The sequence below is a fragment of the Tyto alba genome, unplaced genomic scaffold, assembly GCF_018691265.1.
Source record: "Tyto alba isolate M040663 unplaced genomic scaffold, T.alba_DEE_v4.0 Super-Scaffold_3, whole genome shotgun sequence".
Lineage (NCBI taxonomy): Eukaryota > Metazoa > Chordata > Aves > Strigiformes > Tytonidae > Tyto > Tyto alba.
This window is the reverse complement of record NW_024881304.1, coordinates 1,978,400-2,003,417: the sequence shown is the minus strand read 5'-3', so window position 1 is coordinate 2,003,417 and position 25,018 is coordinate 1,978,400. Positions and strand designations below refer to the sequence as shown.

General features: G+C 39.4%; 1 protein-coding gene across 9 annotated transcripts in view; it reads right to left on the bottom strand.

Annotated features, from left to right (window-relative positions):
* The window catches only part of LOC104365892 (6-phosphofructo-2-kinase/fructose-2,6-bisphosphatase 4), a 70,261-nt gene that overhangs the window by 27,825 nt on the left and 17,418 nt on the right, over positions 1-25,018 (bottom strand). For all 9 annotated transcript variants that reach the window (XR_006165937.1, XR_006165936.1, XM_042799328.1 and 6 more), the window contains exons 2-13: positions 18,718-18,834; positions 14,406-14,502; positions 11,882-11,948; positions 10,620-10,694; positions 9,658-9,714; positions 9,208-9,329; positions 7,367-7,574; positions 6,639-6,785; positions 5,999-6,103; positions 4,138-4,267; positions 3,718-3,780; positions 550-614 (exon numbers count right to left, since the gene is read on the bottom strand). Coding sequence is in view for 7 of the 9 variants with exons in the window: in XM_042799327.1 (XP_042655261.1) it covers positions 550-614; positions 3,718-3,780; positions 4,138-4,267; positions 5,999-6,103; positions 6,639-6,785; positions 7,367-7,574; positions 9,208-9,329; positions 9,658-9,714; positions 10,620-10,694; positions 11,882-11,948; positions 14,406-14,502; positions 18,718-18,834 (1,253 nt within the window). In the remaining 2 variants the exon portion in view is untranslated. The remainder of the gene's footprint in view (positions 1-549; positions 615-3,717; positions 3,781-4,137; positions 4,268-5,998; positions 6,104-6,638; positions 6,786-7,366; positions 7,575-9,207; positions 9,330-9,657; positions 9,715-10,619; positions 10,695-11,881; positions 11,949-14,405; positions 14,503-18,717; positions 18,835-25,018) is intronic.

Here is a 25,018-nt window from a genome sequence, read left to right as displayed (position 1 = left end):
TACGAAGCTGCCATGGTCTGACATCTCCACTTACGTCCTACAAATCCACTCACTTCTCTTTTCCCCCGTTGTTTTCCTGTATCCTGAGATCTAGTCTTCCTCCACAGCTTCGGCTTAAAACACAGGCGGCATCATGAATTCCTCTTTTTCATACAGCAACAATTGCAGTGACGAAAAAGCTGACGATTTCATTATTTACTCTCTCCAAAATAAGCGTGGCAATTCGTAACAACATCCTTTTTGACTACACCCTACTTCTGCTGAATGACAAAGCCTGTAAGAACTTTATATAGTTCTTCGACTGATACCGTTATCTTCAAATTCTCATTCATTTTTTTGAAGATAAGCTATTCCAGCTAGCTTTTGTATGTAAGATAAATTTGCTCAGTAAAAAGGATTCCCCCCCAACAGCAAACCAGTAGTAAAGCTTGATATGTAAAATTAAATACGCTCAGCTGAGTTATCAAATCATTTCTAACCACAAGGACAATGGAAATCAGCTCAGATAGTACATTACGTCAAGTTGTCCGATTTGAAAAATACTCTTACCTCGGGTTTATCTCTGTGTGTGTTTACAGCTTCAACATTCAGAAATATAGATTCTACTTTACATCCTGTTGATAGAAAACACATTTTTAGAATTTGTCCGCTTTAAAAATGGAATTGTAGTAAAGATGCAATCTAATTTTGAGTTGGTTAATAACTTCCCCCTTCTAATTTATACTAGTATTTCCCAAATTCTGAACAGCTAAAGCTACTGAAATGAATCTATTCCACCAGGATGAATGTTATACTCAGTCTGATAATCCATCTCCTAGTCACACCTTAGCTTTATCATTATTTTCTTTGAAACAAATTCTCATTTTTTAAACATACGTGAGAAACAACACTCAGTCAGAAAATTCTTGTAACTTTTCATTTTTTAAACATCCTAGACTTCTTAGAATTTCATTGTAATAGAGCAGAAAAAACACTGCTCTCATTTTTTAAAACGCGGAAATGATTACAAGAGGGTACACCGTGTGTTGTTTGCAATCCCCATTCCTCTACACGTGCAAAACAGTCTTTTAACCCCCAGCTAAACTGAGCATTAAAGTTGATTTCTGAAAAAGAACCTCTGCTTTTCACCTAAAAATGGAAACCTCGAGAAGCAAGAAAAATAAAACAGAGGAGACAACTATTACTCAGGTGGTATGAACTGACCCACTTAGAGAATTACAATTGCTTAATACACTGTGGCCACACCATTTTAAGCACTATCTGATTGCTGAACAGTTCTCTCACACGGACATGACTTTTACAAGCTACCACTGCCCTACACAACATTAATAGTCAAATTCCTCTGACATACCACAGGGTCCATTTTCTATCACAAACAAGTTTTCAGATTTTCCTGCTCCCTTATTTCCTAAAGTCGTAACACACTCCATAGAATTACTACACGACAGAAAAGGGTGATTTCAGCCTTTTCTTAGAAAGCCACTGCACTTAAAAAATGAGTAAGGCAAGTATTTGCTTTCCTTAGGGAAGTCTATTCTGAGAAACCCCATTTGTCATGAACATTGTGAGCAAATACTACAGGAGGGCCAGCACTCAGAGATACAATCGACCAGAAAACAGATTTTTGAGGGGGAAAAACGCTGATCTCCCACTGCAAGAGTACCCTACCCAACCTTCTGTTCACAGATCCATCTCAACACCCGAGACAAAAAAAAACCAGGCTCTGATCCCTGATGCTGGCCTTTATTAAGGACAGGTTACATCGCAGACACTTCCAGAGAGACCTTCAGTCCTTACTGTTAGCTGAGTTTAAGACCTGAAAAAAGTATCATATGGAAAGCTTTAAATGTAGACTAAAGGGACATGAGTTACCCCACAGTAATTACAATGTGCACGTTCCCAGCTCATTTTTCATTACCGATGAGTAAGTTCATACTTACAGCAAGATGCAGTTTCTCTTTCCTGTGTGCTCCCACACAGACCAGTGCTATGCTGGATCGTTAGGTAAAAGTCTAATTTATCCTAATCCAACTGTCAGGCCATAACAGATGTTCCCCTACTAAAGATCAGACACACAGGGTGGGAATGATGCTAGCTTCAAACGCCAGGAAGAGCAAACCCCTAAGGGAGGTGTTACCTCAGAACAGGATTAGCTGGAAGGTATTAAACACACCATGTTTGATCCTGCATCCTGCCTCACTGGAGCCAAGTGACACATCAACTTGAAATAATGCTATAGATTATTGCTGTATAAATAGTTTACACAGCCCTTGTATTTTCAAATGGTCAAATTCCAAAAAGTAGGTCGACTGAAACGTGCTAATCAGACATATGTATCAAACACTAAAAAAGAACAACAGCATTTCTTTCACCGAAGTCAAAAGGACAAGAACAGTGTTTCATACCACTTCTTTTCCTTCCTCATTTAGCGTGCAAACACCCAGGCCCTCTTAACATTTATGGTCACCTGACTTCCCACTAAAAAACCAAACCACCAAAAACAATCCCAAAACAAAAACCTCTCTGTCAAAACAGGCCGAGACTAGCAAGTCAATAGAATGCATTTAAAAAAAAAAAAAAAAAAAAAAAAAAAAAAAGGGAAGAAAGTTTTAGCTGTTCTACATCTCTATTCTCAAATCTCTAGCTTGTCATGCAAGGCTAGGAACACCAGATGTCACCACAGCACAGACGGTTATTACATTCTGCAGGAGGACACTGCAATTAAATGACAAAAGTCTCTCCTGACAGATTTCCCAGCAGAACAGCTAGTTACTTTGTCTCAACTTTATTTGAAAAACTTAACAAAAAACAAAGTACAGGTCTAGACTGCTATTTTTCAAAGCTGATAATCAAAGGCAGCTTTGCATTTCTGACTAACAGCTTGACTAGGGTTTTTTGACAATCCATTTCCTGGTAAGCTGCGCAGATAGTTCTCGTTGTCTATAAATAATCTTCTGAAGTGTGATGAGAAGATATAATTAAGCAATCACTTAAAGAAAATTAACAGCAGACGCGTTAAGATGAGGTTGAAACACACGCAAAACTTAAATTAGCAATCAGCCTAAAACCCAACAAGTCCATGTTGCAACCCACACCTCCCACTCCATCAGCTAGCAGCACCCCTCAGTTAAAGCCCCTGAGCTGAGCACCAGTAACAGCTGCTGACAAACGAACACCACCAACAACAAACAAGGTGAGTTCACGTGGTAGTGCAAAGGTCCACAAAAAAAATACTTCGGGAAAAGAGAATAAAGTTATTTAAGGGTAAGGGGAACACCCTCTGTAAGATGATAAACCTACATGAATGTAAATTTGCCTGTCTTCTAAAAAGCAATACCCTCAAATACATCAATAAAACCCGAGATCTTGCTGTACCAGGTGTGTGAACAGCACGGGTTCGCCAGAAGAATTAGTGAAATAGTGTATGAACTGAGGACTAAAGAAAATTTTCCCCTAGCTGTTACAGCCACTGATAGTTTTGGGCCTTCACTAGTACATACGTATTTTCTGGCATAACACAAAGCAAATGTAAACCAAAGTACTCACTGATTCTAACAAAGCTGTACAGGTATACATGCAATGCCAAACCCAATTGTCCAATTCTGTTTTAAAGCAAAATAAATTACAAATGTGATTTACATGCTGCTTAGCAAACTTTACTGATGACACAGACAGGTTAGTTAGACTTACATATTATATATACTTACTACTACTTACCATAAGCCACCGGGGTTAGCTTTAAGACAGTATGCAGCGGGCACTTCAGGTAAGGCAGTTGTTCTGAGAAGCAACAAATTACATATGAAATACAGATTACAAGAACACTGACTTTCCTGCTACGTTCCAGGTCAACCATTTAAATGTCTTTTTATCTGACAGCGTATCTGTTTTCTTTCCTAACATGCAACAGAGACGTTACTCAAACAGAGCAAAACCCAAATATAGGTGAGGAGCAGCTCAATAAAAGTCAACTACCAAGTTTCATGTGTGGGTCAAATACAAAAAATTATTCTTGCATACTTGCCTAGCACAACCACCATCTGATGATAAAGGAAATCATTAGAATTTACTGTTGGGAACCTTAATCAGTAAATTTTCAAAAAACAGGCCATTTGTAATGTATCAAGGAAGACTTACCTGCAGGCTTGTCAAGAAAATATGCGAGCAAACAGCGCATGACAGCTTGGTGACATATGACAAGCACATTTTCCTGCCTTTCGAGTTCCATAATTACGGGCTCCAGTCTCTGAACAAGATCTTCATAGGACTGGGTGGGGATGAGAAATACACAGCACGTTAAAAAGGGAAAACTCTTTGTACAGTGTATGTATATACAGTGGATCTCGCTTTCTTATTAGTCATCTTCTAAATGCTGTATTAGTGTACAGTCAAATACTGTAGTAATACTTTTCCTTAAATTGAGACGACAGCCCAGGCCTTCCAGACTATCAGAGAGCATACATATAACAAAATAAATCTCCCTCATGGAAAAGCTTTATTAAATTAGTCACTACGGTCAAGAATTTCCACAAAATACCTAGATTCTGATTCACTGCATCTGCAAACGTACAGGTTAAGTCTTGCACGATTATTTTCCATATTTCATCTTCAAAAGCATCTCTCTTCCAGGCAAAAATCTGGGAAGCCCAGCCTACAGTCAGCATACAAAATTCACAAAGCCTGACTTGTTCAGGCTGCCCTTTGAAAACAAACTATGGGCTTGATGAGCTGGCCTGGCGGTGGCAGCCACCATCCCACCAGCAAGGAGGCCGATCTCTCTTGCAACCTGCCCTGCACAGCACACGCACAGCCAACCTGCTGCTGCAGGCGAACAGCAGCATTCCGGCACGTGCGTGCTTACAGGCGGCAATTTTCACACGCACAGTAAGGACACGACTTCCAAAACGTGCCACGCACTGCACACCCGGAGCACGCAGCCCACCCCCCGGCAGGGCGGGGAAGCACCAGCACAAGTCATCGCCCTGGTCCCCACGGCAGGCGTGGGGCTGCCCGGCCGGGACCGGGCACTTGCTGATTCAGGTCTTGGCAAGGGAAACCCGCCCGTCTCCTGTGAGGCCCTGCAAAGCCCCGCCACTGCCAGGGCGGCAGAGAAATGGCCTTTGACAAACGACTGAAATCAACTAACCGTCCCAAGGCGATGAGGGAGTTTGACATGTTTGTCTCTGTCCTAGAGGATGGCATCGGTTTGACAAAACAAACACTCCTTGTTCACATGGATTAGGAGAACTCTGCAGCTTAATGAGTGCTTCATTAGTAAGACGGGGACACAGCCCCAGGAACACTGCTCTTATCACAAGCTGCTCTGGGCACAGTGATTACTCCTGACTGCAGAGGGAAGAAGAGCACTGAGCTCTGCTTCCTCATGGCACAAACAGCGGAGCAGCTGGTCCAATTACTCCTCCTCCCTGCTGCCCTGAATCCTAAACCTTTAGCACCCACAGGCAGGCCGTGTGACCATCTGGTAATTGCTGCACTGTAATGAGTTTGCTTTAGAAAAGCTGTCAGCAAGTTATTTTCCCAGAGGCAAGGAGTTTATTAAAGTGCAAGACCAATGTGGCTACAGATTTCCCTAGCATTTCAGCCAGAACTGCATGCAAAACAGCCATTGTCTACAGCAAGGATGAATAGAAAAAGGGCATCTTGGCAGTATGTTTGCATATGCAACAGTTTGAAGCCTTGCAATCATTCTTCCTGCTTTATCACTGCAAGACCAGCATAGAAACGATGCCCACAAGATCAAAGCTCTTAACTGTTTTTCTACATCTATTGTTTTTCTAAATCTATTGTTTTATTTTTCAAGCCCTGAATCAAATTAAATGGTCTGGGCTCAGTCCTTGCAAGCTCCTGTGTACTATCCCCCTGAGAAAGGAACAACCTTTTTAGTAATTTCAAAACTTATTTTCTCCTTCCTAAAGTCACCATGCATGTATTCAAGAAGACAAGGAAACCCTTCACCTTAAGAGAAAAAATAGCATACCTCTCCTTTAGGGTATCTGTATCTGTATTTGTCTTGATCTCTTAGTGCGAATTCAAGCGGATAATTTTCCTGTATTTCTTCGTATGTCATTTCTTCGCACACTCCCTACAGGTAATAATAAAAAAGCATGTATTTTCAGCAGTGCAAAAAGTAGATATCACTCAAACAAAACCACATATAAATTGTATTTTGTTACTCGGACACTTAAAGACAAAATGGTCATGCATGATGAACTGATCTGGACTCAGATGTGGTTAGAAAGAATCATTAAATCCCCATATAAAGTGGAAGTTACATATATGGGCAAGAAATGGTCACATTTCTATCTATTGCACCTGCTTACATATCTTATAGGTGCAGTTGGAAAGTGCCAACTAGAACCTGTACCTACCAAATATTTCATAGCATCATGGCTTCTACAGGGGAATGATTTACCAGGAAAGACAGAGCAAGACTAAAGTAATTATGGCAAAGTTGAATAAAACATTTAGCTTTGTTAGCAGGAATTAATGACAATTTTTCCAGCCTCTAGAACCAGCTTATGTGACTTTCTATCCCATAAAAGGCATATCATTAAGTACTTCCTTCATCCCTAGCAAACAAAGCAACTTACTAAGACATTTACAAAAGAAGAACTTACTGCATCTATCTCATTCAAAACCTTCCACTGCTCATAAGGCACGCCCAATGCTTCAGCAGTCTGAATTGTCCTTTTCATCTGGCTGGTCCAAACTTTCAAATCTTTGATGTTTTGCTCATTAATAAATTGTGCCAAGCTTTTCGCAAACTGAAAGAAAAACCATGAGACGTTGGATGAGGGCTCAGAGCCAACACACTTCAAGTTCAGTTTGGAACACTCAGGCTCTAGCCTCTGTAAAATCATTATAACTTTTCCAAAAGGCTCTGTGAGTTTTTTCTAAGAAATACAAACACATTCAGTTAAGCCAAGAGGGACAGGAGAGGGATGAAAAGGAATACAAAACAAATACAAGTTTTCTGCAGTTCCTATTCTTACCTCCAGGAATTTTCCTTTCAGCTTTAACTTGTGAACCTTCCCAATCATCCAACAAGTCAGGATTTTACAAAAATACAGTTAAAAAATAAAGCCCTCTTAACTGCTTTGTGCTGTAGGATAAAAAGGAATTTCAACCAACAGAATGACAGACAAAGAACACATACCAAATCACAACACACAAAGTGTGTCCATCCAATTTCCACTGCCCACATACCCAACTAAAAAAAAATCCTTCTTAAACACGTTAAGAGGAAAAGGGTGTAGAGGGAGAAAGCTGTAATTGCACAGCACAAACTGCACACATGCATAGGTACACACAAAACTCAAGTCACACTTGTTCAGGAGATACGTACTTCTTTCCCTCTGACAGACAGTCCAGGATCTCCTCCTATTCTCCCTTTCAGATTGAGTTCACTTTCTCCATGTCGACAGAGGTAGATTGACCGAGGAGTGACATGGATATTCATGAGGTAGTAGACAATCCGGCTCTGAATGTGATCCATTACTCTGTTCACAAGGTAACTCCTTCCAACATCCATAATTTTAATATAAGAAAGATCCCTTTCACAAGCAAACAAAACAAACAAAAAAAAAAGTAAGATTCCACACAGTTTCTAATTAGCACATACCACAATCTTCCCACCCTCTCTCTCATTATAAAATAAAGGCGCAATAAGCCAAAGCAATAAACAAACCCTCAATTGCCCATGGAACATGCATTAATCCTAAGAAACAATGCAAGACTACAAAGGTACACGATTTCTTTCACATGTAACCTCCTCGTATCACTTTCTCTTCTGTTCCCTCTACTTGCACTAGATCTTACTCTTGGAAAAACACAGCCCTCCCACTGAAAGGAAGAGTCAGTGGAGTCATTCAACTGTGGTAGCTTCAATAAGATAGCCAGGTATTTTACAATACTAGATGTTTTCCTCCAGGTTATGAACGCTTCTTCCACGGCAAGTATTTGTCTGATTACAACCAGGAGCCAAATGGCAGGGTCACTACTTACCCATCTCAGTTAACCCTTCCAGAAAAACTACAGCATCAGAAGAACCAGGGACTAGCCTGAAGCAAGACATTTTCTCAACTGCTCTATCAACAACTGTTTATTAACAATACTGTAATTTTCCCCACCATCTTCTCTCAGCATCAGACAGGTTATAATTTCAATTTTCACTGCTTATCCTTTCTCATCTGAGCTATAGCTTCAGAGTAGCATCTAGTTTAAAGGAGGAAAAAAGTCTAATAAAATGAAGATAACCGTTACTGGTTTCACTATTGGTTTTTGAGACATCACAACGCAATAAAACAAGACTACTTATAACAAAACCAAATGGAGGTGATAAGAAGCAAGCATCATCACCTCATCTCTGATAGTGTTCTTTGGAGTTAATCATTACCCAGGCACAACTATTAGGTCCACCACAGAAATTACATGCATGAACTGATGTGACTGAACCAGCTTCACACCGCTTACACTCAATTACATTAAAATGCTTCTCTATGGCACTGGTCCCAAAACAAACCACGAGCACCTGGTATGAGTGCAGCTCAAAATCCCACACTGAAATCCTGGACTGTAGCAAGAGAAACAGGGCTCCTCCTCACATGGTTCATCTCTACCTACTTTCAAGTGTTGAAACTGAATGAAAACCAGAGAGCAAATAACCTAGCTAAGAAAGTTTCTCACAGCCCCACATCTGCAGGATAATTTGCAAGCACAAATAAAGTCACTTTTTTAAGACTGATGTGTTCAAAATTCATCTTAGCCATGCCAACAAATGAAGTTATGCTTATAAAATTGCTCACAACTTCTCTACGTACTAAAGAAAACAAGTAACAACCAACCACTACAGCAGACTAGAATGACTACATGACTGCCAACCACTACAGTCTGGAGTAATTTGCAAATGCTGGTTCTATCCCAGAAGAATCATACCATTCTCCAAGTGGGACAATCAAAAAGAATACTGTCCCAGAGTAGACTCGTTAGCCTATTTTCCCCAAGCAAGCAAGTTTCCAGGCTACACCTCCAGAGTAAACCCTCTCTGATTTGACAAAGGAAAGAGAGCTCAAGCCATTAAAAAAAACACAACTAGAAAGCCCTAATCCCCAATACAGGATGCTCCATCCCCTAAGGAAACATCTTAAAATAACCCAGTTGTGATCACAGTACTGTTTCATCACTCACTTGTCAAGAGTTTCATCTAATGTCTCATATGAGTTCTTGTAGCACTCTATTCTTTTCATGAAGTCTTCTGTTGCTTCATCATTACTACAATCAACATAGTCAGGACTACCCAGCTTCACTTGCTGTTTAAAATAAAAACAGGAGAGTTGCAACAAGTTTCTTTCCCTTTTTAATGGAAGTTTAAAGAAATAGGAAGGGGGAGAACACAACACAAAAACTTACTTTCTGGAAGTTAATTAAAATACACATAAAGCAAAAAGAGCTATTCTTCACAGAATTAACCTTCTGAGTTAGCATACACATGGACAGGAGAAATAAATTAAAAGCATTCCATTAATGGGAGCTAATGTTTTTTTGCTATTGGAAGTTCTTACAATGTACTTCTAAAAATACTGAGCTACTTTAAACCTCTTGACTTAAAGCAGTTAAAGCAAACTTTCCTATACTCACCACAATGTTTGCAGCAATGACCTCTGGATCTACGCATACTGACTCAACAAAAAAAGTCTTCAGTCCAAACAGGAAGACAGGTGTACAGAAGGGAAGAAGGAGGAAGATGCATTAAAATGCCCCTGGAGACTAACACACACACAAGAAGCATGTTGCCCACTTCCATGCTAACCCCTTTTTAACAGAGCCATGCGTTAAACTGCCCTCCATTTACTCAGATGTTTTCTCCAGACCCTCTAATCAGAAATTGTTGGCTTACTACTCCCTGAAGCATCGTGCTCTACACTCTTCTCCCCACAAATGCTTGTAAAGTGGAAAAATCTTACCGTGAGAAAAATTTAGCATGGAAGAGGAAGAAATAAATGCAGAGGATGCAAATTCAGCCACACAAACAGTAACTAGTGCTTCTGAAATAATAATTTAGAAGCCTTTCAACTAATGGAGTAACCTCGCGTAAAAAAGAGGTTTGTGTTTTGCTGTCTCAAAGGTTTATGGAGATGCATGTTTAGGGGAAATGAAAGATTAGTGGAGAACAGCTAAATGCAAAACAATTCTGGACAGAAGGCAGAAAGTCACAGAAAGTTTTTGGTTTGTACAGAACTAACACAGAATTCCCTCTGTGTTTCTGCAGCAAAAATCTGAATTGCACTAAAAACCATATTTTAAATAGTTCTTGCTGACAGCACACTCAGAACTACAGGTCCAGGATGACAGAATTGAAGCCACAGCATAAAAGAGGTTAGCTCCAAACAGTACAAACATTAAAGACGACAAAAGTGAGGACTGGGTGACTTTTAATCACAAACAGCGCTTGAGAACACAAAACACACTATTGACTAAACATCTAGGAAGGACGTGCCCTATGCTAGTGCACTTCCTAACTTGGAGTACAGATAAGGGCAAAACTATCACTGCCTTAGGTGTCCAGGCGTTAGCTCAGAATTCCTTTGCTTTTAACTCACCTTATATCCATTTTCTTCACCAAATTTGTAAATAGTTTCTCTACGTTCTCGAGTTGTGTTTGTAGCATCAAAGACCTAGGAATAATTACAGGGAGAAGAGAGAGAGAGAGAGGAATTAAAAAATCATCATAGCCTGTGAAAAGCACCGTATTAGTAACAACAAAAATAAGGGTTCAAAGTCCCTCAATGTGAAGGAAAGCAACGAAAACACCTCCCCTTCCTTTTAAGCCACTACCTCAACATGACTAACAGGAAAACAAAAGACATTCCTACTTTACACACATGATTTTCTAAATACTAAAAAAAGTAACATTTTGAAAGCACTACTAGCAGAACACTGTACTTGAAAGATGCAACTGGAGTGTAAGCCTAACATAATACAGGCTAGAATCCTCCTCCTGGCCCATATCAGCATTAAATATTAATGCACATTTTTTTAGTGAACTTCTACAACACAAAAAAAAAGATGCTGCAATCAATATGCTATTCAAAATGCAAGTGTAAAACTTAAAGAGCAGAAAATGTGCAAGACTTGTAATTTCTGCCCATGAATTACAAGATATATGCATCCATTTTTCCAAGAACTTACGTTTAGTAAACACTGATGTGTTCAGAGATAAAGTACAAAGTTTGTCAAAGTATAAAGTTTAACTCCCGTCCCCAGCAGAACTTTCAGTTAATGGTTTTCCCTGATTAGTTTATGAAAATACCAGAGTTGTGTCAATAGTCTTAAGAAAAAGTGCTATGCCGATAATAATGTGAATACACAACATCAATAGTTGAACAGCTGATGTTTTGCATCCCATTATTAAATACTCAGGTATGCAGAAATTTACTTTGAGTTTCTCCTGCTCTCTTCAGAGATTTGTCATATCAGTCACACAGCTGCCAAACAATACCCAGGATGTTTTTTATTCAGCAGGTCTTTATCTTTCACTTGAAACACTAGACTATCAAACAGAAACACAAGTGCAACCAAAACAGATGTGTTTAACAGTACATTATATAATATGGAGAGAAGGGAGACATTTTTCTTAGTGTTACCTTCTCCTCAGTTAACCTCTCAAATCACAAAGGTGACTGCTCAATATGGCATCATCACCCCAAAAGTAAATGCTCCTTTTATCAACAAGGCATATCTAACATCTAAAAAAATCCAATATACTGAAGAGATATTCAAATTACTCAGGCTGTATATTATGCAGACACACACTGCTTTGCAGGGAAGAGTCTCAAGAATATGTCTTCAGCAAGAAACTTACAGCCACGTGCCCGTTTTCTTCACTGAGGTACTGTCGGACATCATTCAGCGCTGCTAAGGCACACTGTCTTAAAAATAAACAGAGAGTAACACTCAAATGCTAGTTACAGTCTTTTTATGAGAATATCTATGTATTGTGATCTAAGTGCCCTGTAAATGTTAGATAATCTCTCTCAAAATCATGTATTTTTTATTCAGCACCCCCCCCAAACCATGAGAAAAACCAAGAGAGGTCAACCAAGCTATACTAAGGAAACGTGGTCAGGGCCATCTGCCTAAAAAAAAGACCAGTCCAACGCTCCTCTGTGCAACTGGTACAACTATACACCACCACAGAATACTCAACTTCGCTGACCAGGATAAACTTTCACTGATCTAAAGTAACATCACTGAATCATCCCTGTAGATGTCTTTTTTTCCCAATTACCTCTTTACAGGTATTTGCTTCTTAATTTGATTCTAAAAGAGGAAAAAAATTAAATCAACTTAAGGCTTTTATCTTGTGGCCCTAAGTTAAAGTGGATAGTCGACTACTCTTCAGTAATCTACTACTACTCAACTATTGTGAAAAATTGCTTCTGTCAAAAAACATTTGTTAAAGCAGTGAGTAAAACAAAGTTAGCACCACGAATTAGGGACAGAGGTCCCTAGCATCCCATTGTAGTCAACAGCCCAATGTAATTAGTACTGGAAACCACTGAGACGACAAATACCAAAAAACCCCACCCCTACATACTTTACACTTACGTTAAATCTGGTCAAGAATAAGTTCATTTGCAACATACCTATTTCCCCATCATTAGTATTATCTTCAAAGTCCATTATGATTTCTAACACATAAATAATACTGGAGAGCAACATTAACATTGTACACTATTTACTCATTAGTAGAAGAAAGCCCCATTTATTTCCAATAAATGCAGTCTTTTTGCAGTACCAACATAAAAAACTGTCCCTTTCAATAGCCCTTCTATACAGTACTAGTCTATTTTGACTTCCAGACTGAAACGTGTAACTCTCCTCTTACATTTTCTATATTCTGCCTTCACAGCTTTATCTTAAAAGAAAAATGAAGGCTTTTGAATCCTGACAGTATTTCCACATTAGCATCGTTAATAGATGTCAGGAACTGAGAAACATCAGTCAGGTCTTCACTAAATAAATATAAACACTCTTCACTCATTGCTAACTAGGCAGATTATCTCATACAGCTCATTTCATGATATATTTCCCACCATTTAGTCTAATACGTGATACAGAAGCACGCTAAAAGGTTTGGCTCTACCTCTAAGCAAAAGCTAGGTGCTTGCAAGGGTAATGCACTTCATATCTGCTCTTCAATCTCAAAAGATGAGGAGGTTCTTATGCAAATTGTTCTCCTTTGACATTAGCAATACTCAACTGCTGCTGAAGGGAAAAGGGAAGAGAGAGAGGACAAGCAGAGGGACAGCCACAAACCAAAGTCCAGACAGTAGGAAAGTCCAGACATTTTTTAATGCCTTGGGCTGAAGCACTGAAGAACAAAATATTTCATACTTTAAGTAGCCTAAACAAATTGCACTTCCATTCCTCTAAAATTTCTGTTCCTTTTCATTTCATAGTGCACATTCTTAAATGTTTTCCTGAACATAATAAAAAAAGACAATGAATAGTCAATAAAATCAAAACTTTCCCATCCGATCTTCTGTAAGAAAGAGGCTGCTCCCTATTGCTCTGACCTTCTCTTCAAATACTTTTTCTTCTCAAAGTCTTCCCTCTGCATTAAAGCACAGCCTCTTTCCAGGCAAGAGCGGAGTCTCAGGTGCTTCATCTGGGCACAGATGTTCAGACTGGTGCTCACCTTGCTTTGCACAGCATCAGCAAAACATGGCAATTTTCAAGGCAATGCCCTGATTGACTGCATGAAGCACCTCCATGGCAGCCAAAAAGACAATTTCAGGGAGAGAATAATATTGTTTCATTCCTGCTCATTTGAACAGATAATGACAAATATGTTCAAAGTACTCCAGGCGAAAAATTCCACAGCACAAATCAAAAAGAAAAGCAGTTATATGGGGTTTTTTGATTCTTTATGATCCACATCAAAGCTCTAAAATGGCATTTTAGGAACTAGACAACAGAAAGAGTCACACCTATCAGCTGATACCTTTCAAAGAGTTAAGAAAAAGAAAAACTGTTTGTTAAAACTTCTTTGTTTTGAGTGAGAATATCCTGGAATATCTGCAGGAATAACAGCAGTCACAGCCTACTGAGAGGTGAAAAGCAATCAAGTATTTACTTTCTCTCTATTTCTGATGCTTGAGATGAAATAATTCAGAAAAAATAACCCAAATTTTAAGCAGCCTAAACAAATAATTTTTTAACCTTCTCTAGAATTTCTTTTCCTTGCCATTTCATACTGCAGTCTCTTAAGGGTCTTCTTGAACATACAAAAATGCAACTTAAAGCAGTCTCTAACAGCAAGTTACACAGGGTACCATTTTAATGACATTAACATTGTGCAGCCAAGCACATTCAAAACTTACTTCCTGATTTTCAAGCCTTCTTCATTGTCAGGCAGGAAAAATTCAAAAGATTTATACTTTTTCACCAAGTCTCGACGATACTGACCAACGTTGAATTCTGCCAAGAAGAAACCAGTATTAGTGGGAACTAATGATATTCAAACAGAAGGACAAAAGTTATGACAGCTTTGAAACCAAACTACTTACAAGGATAAAATAATTTAGCATGTACAAAGTCAACATATACTGCTTCTCCTGTTCTGGGGAGGGGGTGGCTGGTTTTACATACAAAGACAACAACAAATCATGGAACTGGCAAAAGAACATTTGGGCTGCAGGTAGCTTCAGTGGTGTGGTGTGGCCATATCGCTGTGCCTCTGTCTGCCAGTTTGCATGAACAACAAGAAGAAACTCTTTTCCTCCTTTGCAGGGGCGGTTGGAAGTCTAATTCAGTAGTCTACAATGGACTCCTAACAACCTAGCTTTTTCTTCTGTGTATACGTGCAGTGAAACAGTATTATGATAGCACCTCCCAAGACTTTCCACTCTTATTGAAGCAAGGAAGAGTTCTAAATAGAACTATCTAATCTTGCTTTTGAGAAACAAAACTTGAATTTTAAGTTGTGGAAACATTTTTTCAGAAGTCTGATCACATATTTCTATTCCTGAAGGATCTATACATACTATTTCACAACCCCTGTTCCATGTCTTTAAAAAAATGCTTAAATTGTAAAAAAACCTCACCAAACCCCACATTCAAAAAAATCAGCATAAATACTGAACATAATCTTACTGTGATCTCTTAACTGTGGTCAAAGAAAACTATTCCTTATCTGGGCAAAGTTCCATAAAGTCTATGGCCGTACACGTGTCACAATATCGGATATGGGATTAGGCCAAGGCTGTTCTGTTTTGCCACACAGCAGACAATGAAGCTGTAGACTAATTAAGTTCATTGGACAGCCCTGAAAGTAGTGCAATTAATGTTTAACTTCTTTCTGACCTATAGGTTTTCTATGCTAAACTGCAAAGCATTTTCTTTTTTAACATTAGGTCAAACTGAAGTATTCTGTTTGAGAAGCTGCCAAGGTAAAACTACTTGCCAGACGTCATTTCTGGAAAGAGGAAAAGTAGTAATAAACACAATTGCTGAGTTGTAACTAAGAAAAAAAAAGACATAGTATAAAAGACCTCAACCACCAGCTGTTGTATATAGATTGCTGTTAGGATTAGGGGCGGAGGATAAAGAAATAAATATTGTTTATTCCCCCAAAAGTCAAGTTTTGTTTGAATTCAACAATGTTTATGTAATATTTTTGTGATCAACAGTATGACACAGATTACAGTACAATCCAGGCTATTCTTTGACAGTTTTAATGAGCACTGGCCATACTGGCTACACGAAAATGTGGTTCCTTGTAAGAAAAACAGAAGGTGCAATAAGTCCATGGCCAGTGTTGACTGGCAATAGCCCTTTAAAAATAAAAAATAATGAATTTCATAAGAAAGAATAATTACTGCAAGAGGATCAGGCACAGCAAAGGAAGAAGTGGTACCTAGTGGGATGACCTTTAGCATCCACCCTTGTGGAAAGGTTTCATAAAGGTAACTGGTATCACAACCACCACACAGCCAGAACTATTCAAAAAAGTGTCCCAAAGTTTAGTATCTAAAAAACACATTACAACACAATTCTATTCAGGCATCTAATTGACCTCATTTCCTTCAAAAAGCCTAGACAAAAGTCCCTTGTATTTTTAACCCTTTCACATTCTACATGATAGAGGATTTGGGAAGGAATTAAAGAAAACACAGAACTGATGGCTGAAATGATTCAACTAACATCAACCCCGGGCTGTTTACCTCCACCTTCTGTTCTTGAACTCTCCAGCTTGCCTAATGTATGTTACATGAAAAGACGGCATTTACCTTTTCTCTGGTTTACATAACCTCATAATTTCAACCATCTGTCTTAAAGAATAAGAACACTTCCTATATTAAGCACACTCATTTTAAGACATTAAAAGCTAAAGGGTAACAGATGTCAGGGTTGTTCGGTACTTATCTTGTATCAATTCAGTCCCAATCAACCAGAAGCATTAAGCAGTGTCATCTATTCCCTCAGTCAGTGAGGTAAATTACATTGATTTCAGCTTCAGTAAAATTGCATCACTGATGACAAACAACATGAAGGATCTGTGGTTTTCCAAAAAAATCTCAAGTCTCACTTTCTAACAAAGACAAACCATAACCAGCAACCTAGGACGGAAGCTCATACGGTAACTTTCTGTTGTGTATTTTAATAAATTAGGCAGCAAAGTTCTAAGTATTTTTTGTTAAGCACAAATGCCTGTATTTTCTCATGTGCTGCTCATAGTAGGCCCATGGGACTTTTCCTGTAACTGCAGCAGACCACCTCTACCTATTTTACTGTATTTGGGATACAGTCAACCTAGCATGAGCCAGATGTGGACAGTATATTGTTTGTTGACCAATACTGGATTCCTGATTTTCAGAGTTCCCATAGTAAAATGTTCAACACTGACATATATATATATAAAACACGGCTATATAAGTGTAAGATGTGCATCTAACATACAAGCAGTTATATCACATTCATTTTATCAGCTTGGATATAGGCTAACCTATTTAGACTGCGATCCTATTTCAGTCTAATGGATAAAACTGAAGTCCCTACATACCTGATACTGCTCATCAGAAGGGTTATACTGTGTGAAAGCAGTCAAAACTCAAATGATAATTTAAATCCTGTGTTCACATATACTCAAACAATGTAACATATCCTTCATAACATCTCATCTAAATAAAGCACATTCATTAAGTTTCTAAGAGCTTAAAACAGCAACTCAAAAAGCTACACCCTAGAATCAAAAGGCAGTTTAAATATAGGCCAGAATTCTTCATCCTGACTACTTAGAGCTACTAGGAAATACACCTCCCAATATCCAGCCAAAGTCTACACTTCAGAATGATCTAATATGTTTAATGTTATTTAAATTATTAACTAGCCATAACTATAAAGCTACCATTACTGTACCAGACACAGAATCACCTAACACTAAAACTACCTTTTTCTTCTACAGAGATAAAGAAGGCAGAGGAGATGGCTGCTCAGTACCTCAAATGGACTTAGGTCTTGTTTACTTGTTGAACTGGGCCCACGAGACACCACAGGAGCTCGGGAATGAGGCAGGAGAGCCAGGTCCTTGGCACAGCCAATCTGACCCATCATTTACCACTCAAAACACACATATAAAGTCCTTAAGAGAGTGATAACAAGTGGCTGCTTCAGTTCTTTGAGGTCAGAGCTGTAACTCATTCCACAAATTCAGTTAAACAAAGAGTTACACAGAGAATTATATGCTGCAAAAAGCTCACAAAGAAAAGAAAATGGAGAAGTCAGAACTTTCATAGAATCGTTTGTACTGTAAGGGACCTTCAAGACACCTTCCACTAGACCAGGTTGCTCAAAGCTCCGTCCAACGTGGCCTTGAACCCTTCCAGGGAGGGGGCAGCCACAGCTTCCCTGGGCAAGCAGGGACAGTGCCTCACCACCCTCACAGGGAAGAATTTCCTCCTCATATCTGATCTCAATCTGCCCTCTCTCAGTTTAAAACCGTTACCCTTTGTTATCACTATATGCCCTTGTAAAAAGTACATCTCCAGCTTTCTTCTAGCCCCTTTTAGGTTCTGGAAGGCCGCTCTAAGGTCTCTCCAGACCCTTCTCTTCTCCAGGCTGAACCCCCCAACTCTCTCAGCCCAGCCTCCCAGGGGAGCTGCTCCAGCCCCCTGAGCATCTTCGTGGCCTCCTCTGGCCCCGCTCAAGCAGCTCCGTGTCCTTCTGCTGTTGGGGGCCCCCGAGCTGGACCCAGCACTGCAGGGGGGTCTCCCCAGAGCGGAGCAGAGGGGGAGAATCCTCTCCCTCAACCTGCTGCCCACACTGCTCTGGATGCAGCCCAGCAGTACTGACTGCTCATCCACTTGTAAATGAGATTCCCGTTCACCCACATAAAGAAAGAGGAAGGGAAGAAAAAAAATCAGGGCAGCTGAAGAAACAAAGCGTTAAGGGACAAGGACAAAAGTTGATTTGGGCACCTGGCAGAACAAGGAGGTAAATGAATAGTCACCAGATTTTGATTAATTAACATCTAAACAGAACAGAGAGCCTGTGTATGCTATTGCTTAAAAATAAGTTAACAAAGCAGAAGGATTGTAAGTAGTCAAACTTGGCAACAAAATTACCAGGAATTAGGTTTTTAAAACACCTAACATCTACCTGTCCTTCTGATGTAAACAAAAGTAACTCCATCACCTTTTGTAGGCACCCCAATCCAATTTAAATAGCGTGTCAGCTTCTTCGAGATGTAAGTTTTTCCTCTTGCTGGAAGACCCACCATGACAATCAGAGTAGGGCAATTGGTCATACATACTGAAATAGAAAAGCAAAAAAAACCAGAATTTACCCATTAACATTCCCACAAAACAAAGGCTTATGGTACAGTGGAAAATTATAACCCGTGTGCTCTCTGAGGAAGTGACCATTGAAGCAGCTCATGCACGGTGTCTCACTATGTCAGGAGATTTCTTCAGGAGTACAGCGGACCTAACCAGGTTTCTTATGCTGTGCTCAATTTTGGAAGGGCGAGTCGGTGGTAGTGCAACACTGGACACAAGTTGTATACAGGCAGAAGACAAGAAACATAAGTATTTCCATATATGTTTTATGACATACAAAAACAATATAAAAAAAAAGACACTGATATCTTATACCCCTATGCACTGAAAGGAAACAGCAAGGTCTACAGAATTTTTAGATAGTTTTTAAATCTTTAAGACGAGAACTCAACACTGTTCAACCTTTTCTTGGTTTTGAGTGAAACAAGCATGAAAGATGCAGCTCAATACATTATAGTATGACACGGTACTCGCTATTTTTCTCCTTTAAATGTTATTAATACAAAAAAAATCTCCCTTTAAACAGAGCTCATTTTGTAACCATCTTCGATGGTTACTAGGCATAAAGCACAAGTATTCTACACAATCAATTACAATAATCCGATATACAAACATACATACGGAAATACTCCTAATCAAAGCCAAAGCGTTTAATTAAAAAAAAAAACCCAACACTGTAGGAAGATAAAGGAGTTGTACGTATAAACTGAAAACCTTGAGGCATTTCCTTTCAAATGACAAGTTTTTGAACATTTTAATGGAACAAAACTATGGATACCTTGCATAAATCTATCACAGCTATAAGGAACTGCCTAAAAGGAAAGAAGATATTAGTGCTGCAAAGATACCACTGGCTCTCTCCATCCCCTATTTCAAAGGGAATTAATTTCTATACAACCCACATGTGTATCAGTTTCCTCAGTGTCCTGAGGGATAAAGAGTCATTTCACTCAAAAAGACTAAATCTCAGTGTTACACCATAAGGCATAACTAAACAGTTGTACAAAGCACTGTGACCGCCTGAGATTCCCAACCCTTGGATTGACAAAGTCCCCTCCCACGACGCCCCTTGCACAAACCTGGCACAGCTACTCTGCATAGCAAACCCATCAAAAAAGAACAAACAGATGAGCAAAGGCAGATGCACTTTCTTAAAATGCACATTGAAAAGAAAAAAAAAAACAACAACAAAGCCATTAAAACTACACCACTTTCCACCAGAAGAGGCAAAACCACACCTCAAACCCATGAAACAGTCTACTACTCCATGTAATGGAAGTTACAGGGAACTGAATGCGAACATGTCTGTATTTCCAGAAGGACACAGATCAAAGCCCTCAGAGCCCACAGCTCCTCTGTGCAAAAGCCTATAAACAAAGAAGGTTAATGGCTTCTTGTCCCTCTTCCTCTTTGTCTTAAGTTCAGGACTGTGAACCCCCTCTCTGAGAGAAGGCAGGCTTTGGGGAAACAGGCTATGAAGTGCAGAGCACAGTGTTTACCAAGCTTAACAGCTCTGCTTCTAGTTTTAAGGACAAGAAAATATTGAGATGAGAGAAATCTCTGAGCCCCTAGAAATTTTAAGAGAAGATACTGTTCTTCAAAGCCATTTTGAAAGGTTCTTCACCTGAAATACCTAGCTCAAGTTTTAAACAATTTTCCAGTACAAGCAGTGAAATAAAGACTTGTAAAAGACAAACCAAGATCTGTACAGAAAGACTCTGTACACAGTCTCAAGTCCAGCTGCTCTGCAAGAAACTGTGTTAACTGAAACAGGACTTTCTACCCATTCTGGACAGAATTTACCAACTAACATCATACCTAGATTTTTATTTTTTTTCCCCCCCCTGGGGCAAATTTAGCCTTCTCACAGAACATTTGTTTTTTGGTAGTGTAACAATAAACCCATACTGGAGCAAAACTCCATTTTGCAAAATTAAGGGCTAGCAATCTACCGTGAAGAAACCTGCAACCCGCTTAAATGGTTGCTTCACAGATCACACCAACAACCATGCTCTAAACTAAATCCTACTGCCTGTGTCAGTTTGTAACAGATCTCACTGAGAGCAAAGCGGCTCAACAGAACTGCAACAACATCCAAGAGGGACATTTCCTCCTACTGCCAAGCAGTCAGTGTGCACGTCTGGCATCACTTGCCTTTTTACACAAATTTCCTCAAAGAAAGTACAAAAGCTAGCAAAATTGCCTTTAATAGAGCCCTATGTGTACAGTTTAACATGCATGCCTACTCTGTTATTCTGATCACTGGGCACTGCTATTTAGTGTGTGACCATGTAGCAGAAACCAAGGGAATTATCTGCTGATCCCAACTGAACAAGTTGCAGTCTTATTCTGATTAGGTGCCAGACTGACCGTGAGTGCTCTTCCTCTTTAAAGGCAGATACCAGTAAGACAGATGCCCTTCAAAACAAAAGGAGGAATATAATTGATTCCAATGACCTTAAATACTCTGCTTTTATGTAACGCCACTACGCAGTACATGGTGCTACAGCAGATACCACCCATTAGTGCTCATCTTCAACAGGATGCCAGTTTGCAATCGAAAATTCAGGGCACTAAAAAATGTTGAGTGGTCTGGTTTAGATGGCCAACAGTGGTTGCAACCTAATACCACTTACGCAGGTGGCACTCAGCGACAAGCACACCTATGCATTTGGAAGTAGAAGTCAAAAGCACATTTGCTGGCCAAAATATAAGATGTTAACAGCTAAATGACAGGACTAAAAATAAAAGCAGACAAAGCAACTATTTTATTTCTTCTGTACCTCAGTGTGGCATTCTCAACAACACACGTAAGACTCGGTACAGCAGATACAAGTTTTTGCTCTCTTCATTATGATCCTGTGTAATTAATAAGGCTTAATTTTGCTCATTAGCTCACTAAAAAAGACCAGAACAAAATGCAAAGTTCTGAGGATGCATCAAATACTCAAAAATTATAAAAAATTTACTTATCTTTCACTTTATCTGACTGATCCACAGCTTTCTTAACAAAATGTTGCCAACACTGACTGCAAGTGGGGAGGAACGTTCATTCCAATGACAGCATTTAACTTGTAATTTGACAGTTACACCCCCCTTTGAAGAAATGCAAGTCATTTTGACATGAGGAAGTGGATTGATAAAAAAAGCAAACAAACCACAAGTTAAACTTATCCAATTCCTGGAATAAAAAAGCCTCTTTAGTTTAATATCTCCCCAGTGGCACAAGGCTCAATTCCCCTTTTCACAGCACCCCAACATTATTTACTTTATATGAAAAACAATTTGCAGCACAAAAGTAGTTATACGCATGCAAGTTGCAGAGCCAAGGCAGACTCCTAAGCGTAACTTTCTCCCAGTTCCTTTTCACTGGATTTTCTGGTTTACCTCCAGAAATCTCTCTACGCAATCTAGTCTCAGCAAAACAAACTTGTTTTTTAATACTGCTTCACATATGTAACTCCTAAAGGTTTCCAACAGCCCCAACCTATGGATGTGCCATCAACATTAATTTTGGTAGAGGAACATAGACACTCAGAACAGTAAAACAAAACTTACAGGGTTGTATGCCATCATTTGCTAAAGATGCTCTAGGACTTTACTCAGGTTGGCTTTTTTTTAATAGACGTTTTTAATATATGCATGTAAGATTGCATGTTTATAAACAGCAGCATCAGAAAGAAATATATGTTGCATCTCCTCCCCTAGAGGGGACAAAAAAAATGCCCAAAATACCAATCAGTGAAGGAAGATGGCCAAGTGATGAAGCACATTAAAACCAAGTATTGCAATTTAAGCAAAGTCATTATTCCAGTTTAAATTTTCTCATATTCTACTGAACAACACAACAAGCTGCAGCTCTGAGTACAATTATGAGTGCCTACCCTTCTAAAGTTTAAGACTTAACAGTCAAGGAAAGAAGAAACTACACGTTCACCTCTTGCCTCTTAAGACTCTATTGTGAAATAATGCAAGATGCAGAAGGACATTGTGAAACCAAACTGGGACACTGAACAACCTAGATCAGCTGTGCAGTATTTCAACAGCCCTCAAAGCTCACATGATCTTGTGAAATCAGAGACAAGAGCTGATATTTTTCAAGTTCACCTACTACCTAACATATTATCAGCTCCCCTTTCCTTTCACCCAAAATGAGATTTGTTTTTTTCCTTATCTGTGTTAAATGTTTAAGTCACCTTTTAAGGTCAGATGCTTTTTGCACCAAGCTGCCGCAGGTAGCCATCTGAAGTTTACAAAGGATTCTTGCTGTTTTTATGGCCTTTCTCCAAGATCACTGTATTATTTAGAGGCTCATACACAAGTATCTTTAACCGTAAGAAAACAGAGCATCCTGCTCCTATACCTGAAGTAATTTGTCTCTCCTCACTTTGTCCAAATCACCTGTTTCTAACATCACCTTGGTGCAAGGAATTCAGAACTCATGTATATGCTCTAGCCAGCCTCACACCACCAGCTGCTCCTAGGAGCAGTGCCATCCACTCGCTCAGGGTTACCATTTGCTTCCTACAGCTATGATGCCAAGAGCGATGGCCCCACCACATATCCTGATCCTCGGGCTACAGCTGGGTGTTGTCCTTACCTCATTTACTTTCTCCATCTTCAGTTCCCAGGGCTGGGAGTACAAATACACATAAGCAGGGTGAGCTCAAAGGGTAGAGTTCTTTAGAGCAAAGATAATCTTCATTTAATTTTTTTTTTTTTTTAACTTAATGTGCATTCACGCTGCTGTACGAACAGCAAATAAAAATTACTAGAATGACCAAACTCCAGCAGCTTTAGGGAAACAAAGCTGTTAACTGTAGTAGGGGGAAAAATAATGCTTAACGACAGGAACGTCACTATTTTTCTCTCTATATATAAAGATCCTCTGCTAGACTCTCAAAACAACTTTCACTGTAACACACTTAGCTATTTATTTTTTATGTCCATGTTTGTAGCCCATTGCTTGATTCATAGAGCTTGAAGAAATCTGACATCCGATGCCAAGAGTAGCTTTGCTGCGACCTATTTACAGACAAAAGACCACAAAAGGTAAATGGCAGTTATTAATAAAAACTGTGCATTTCTACTGTCTTAAAGTCTTACTTTGGAAGGTCATTTAGAACACTTCTCTTCATTTTACTGGTCTCACCAGCTGTAAAAGCTCAGACTGCTCAGAACGCTGCACACAGCCAAAACTCCTCCTTGGAAGACCTCAAAACGCACAGACTAAAATAACTAGTTCTTCAAAGCCCCATGACAGCTAAACCCTGGCACAGCTAGCCAGGTTTCTTCTTTCCCAGGTAATTCCAGTTGCTACAACTCTTAGAAAAATCACACTAAAACAGCTAACACGGGTCAGTCCCTTTAAAGATGGATCTGCAGAGTCCTCAATTGGAAATATGCACGATTCTGCTCACCCACCTTCTAGAAAGATAAAGTAAAACTTAAAGTAGCGCAGATAAAGGTCATCACAAGGAAATAAAAAACCCAACCAAAGGAGCCTGAAAAGAGTTCATCTTGCTTAGCCTAGCAATTCAGAAGACAGAGCAACTAGCTTCACTGCTTCCACTGGAAAGCTACTCTTGAGGACAAAAAAATCCACTTCCAACTTAAGCTTGTGTTTTTTGAACAGTAACGTTTAACACCACTACCTCTAGCAGCAGGGAACTGGAACTGGTCAACCCAACGCTGCCCCACATCACCCAGTCTGGGCAGTCCATCCCGAGCTGCCACAGCACAGCTCTAGGGCCCACAGGTCACGCTGCCTCATCAGAGCGCGGGGTGATGCATGATACATGGAAATCTGAGGATAGAGGACTCCGCAGCACCCTTGCACGGGAAAAATTACACAGCATTCTCAGTTTCCTGAAACAAGACAGATAGTTTTATCAAAGATGAGTAAGTTCTGCTCCTCTCTAGGCTGTTTGTAACTCTTATGTATGTATGTATGACTGTAGACGTATCATGGGTGGAGCTGCAAGTGCAAGTGCATGCAAAAGCATTAAATTATTTCCAAATCTATTTTTCTAGCAAAAAGGTTTTTCAATTATAAAGGGGTCTTGAGCATAAAAAAATTATAGAATCCTACAAAAAAAACAGGTATGCGAAATAATTTTCAGTTCATTTCTAGCCAAGAGAATCTAAATAATTCTGCC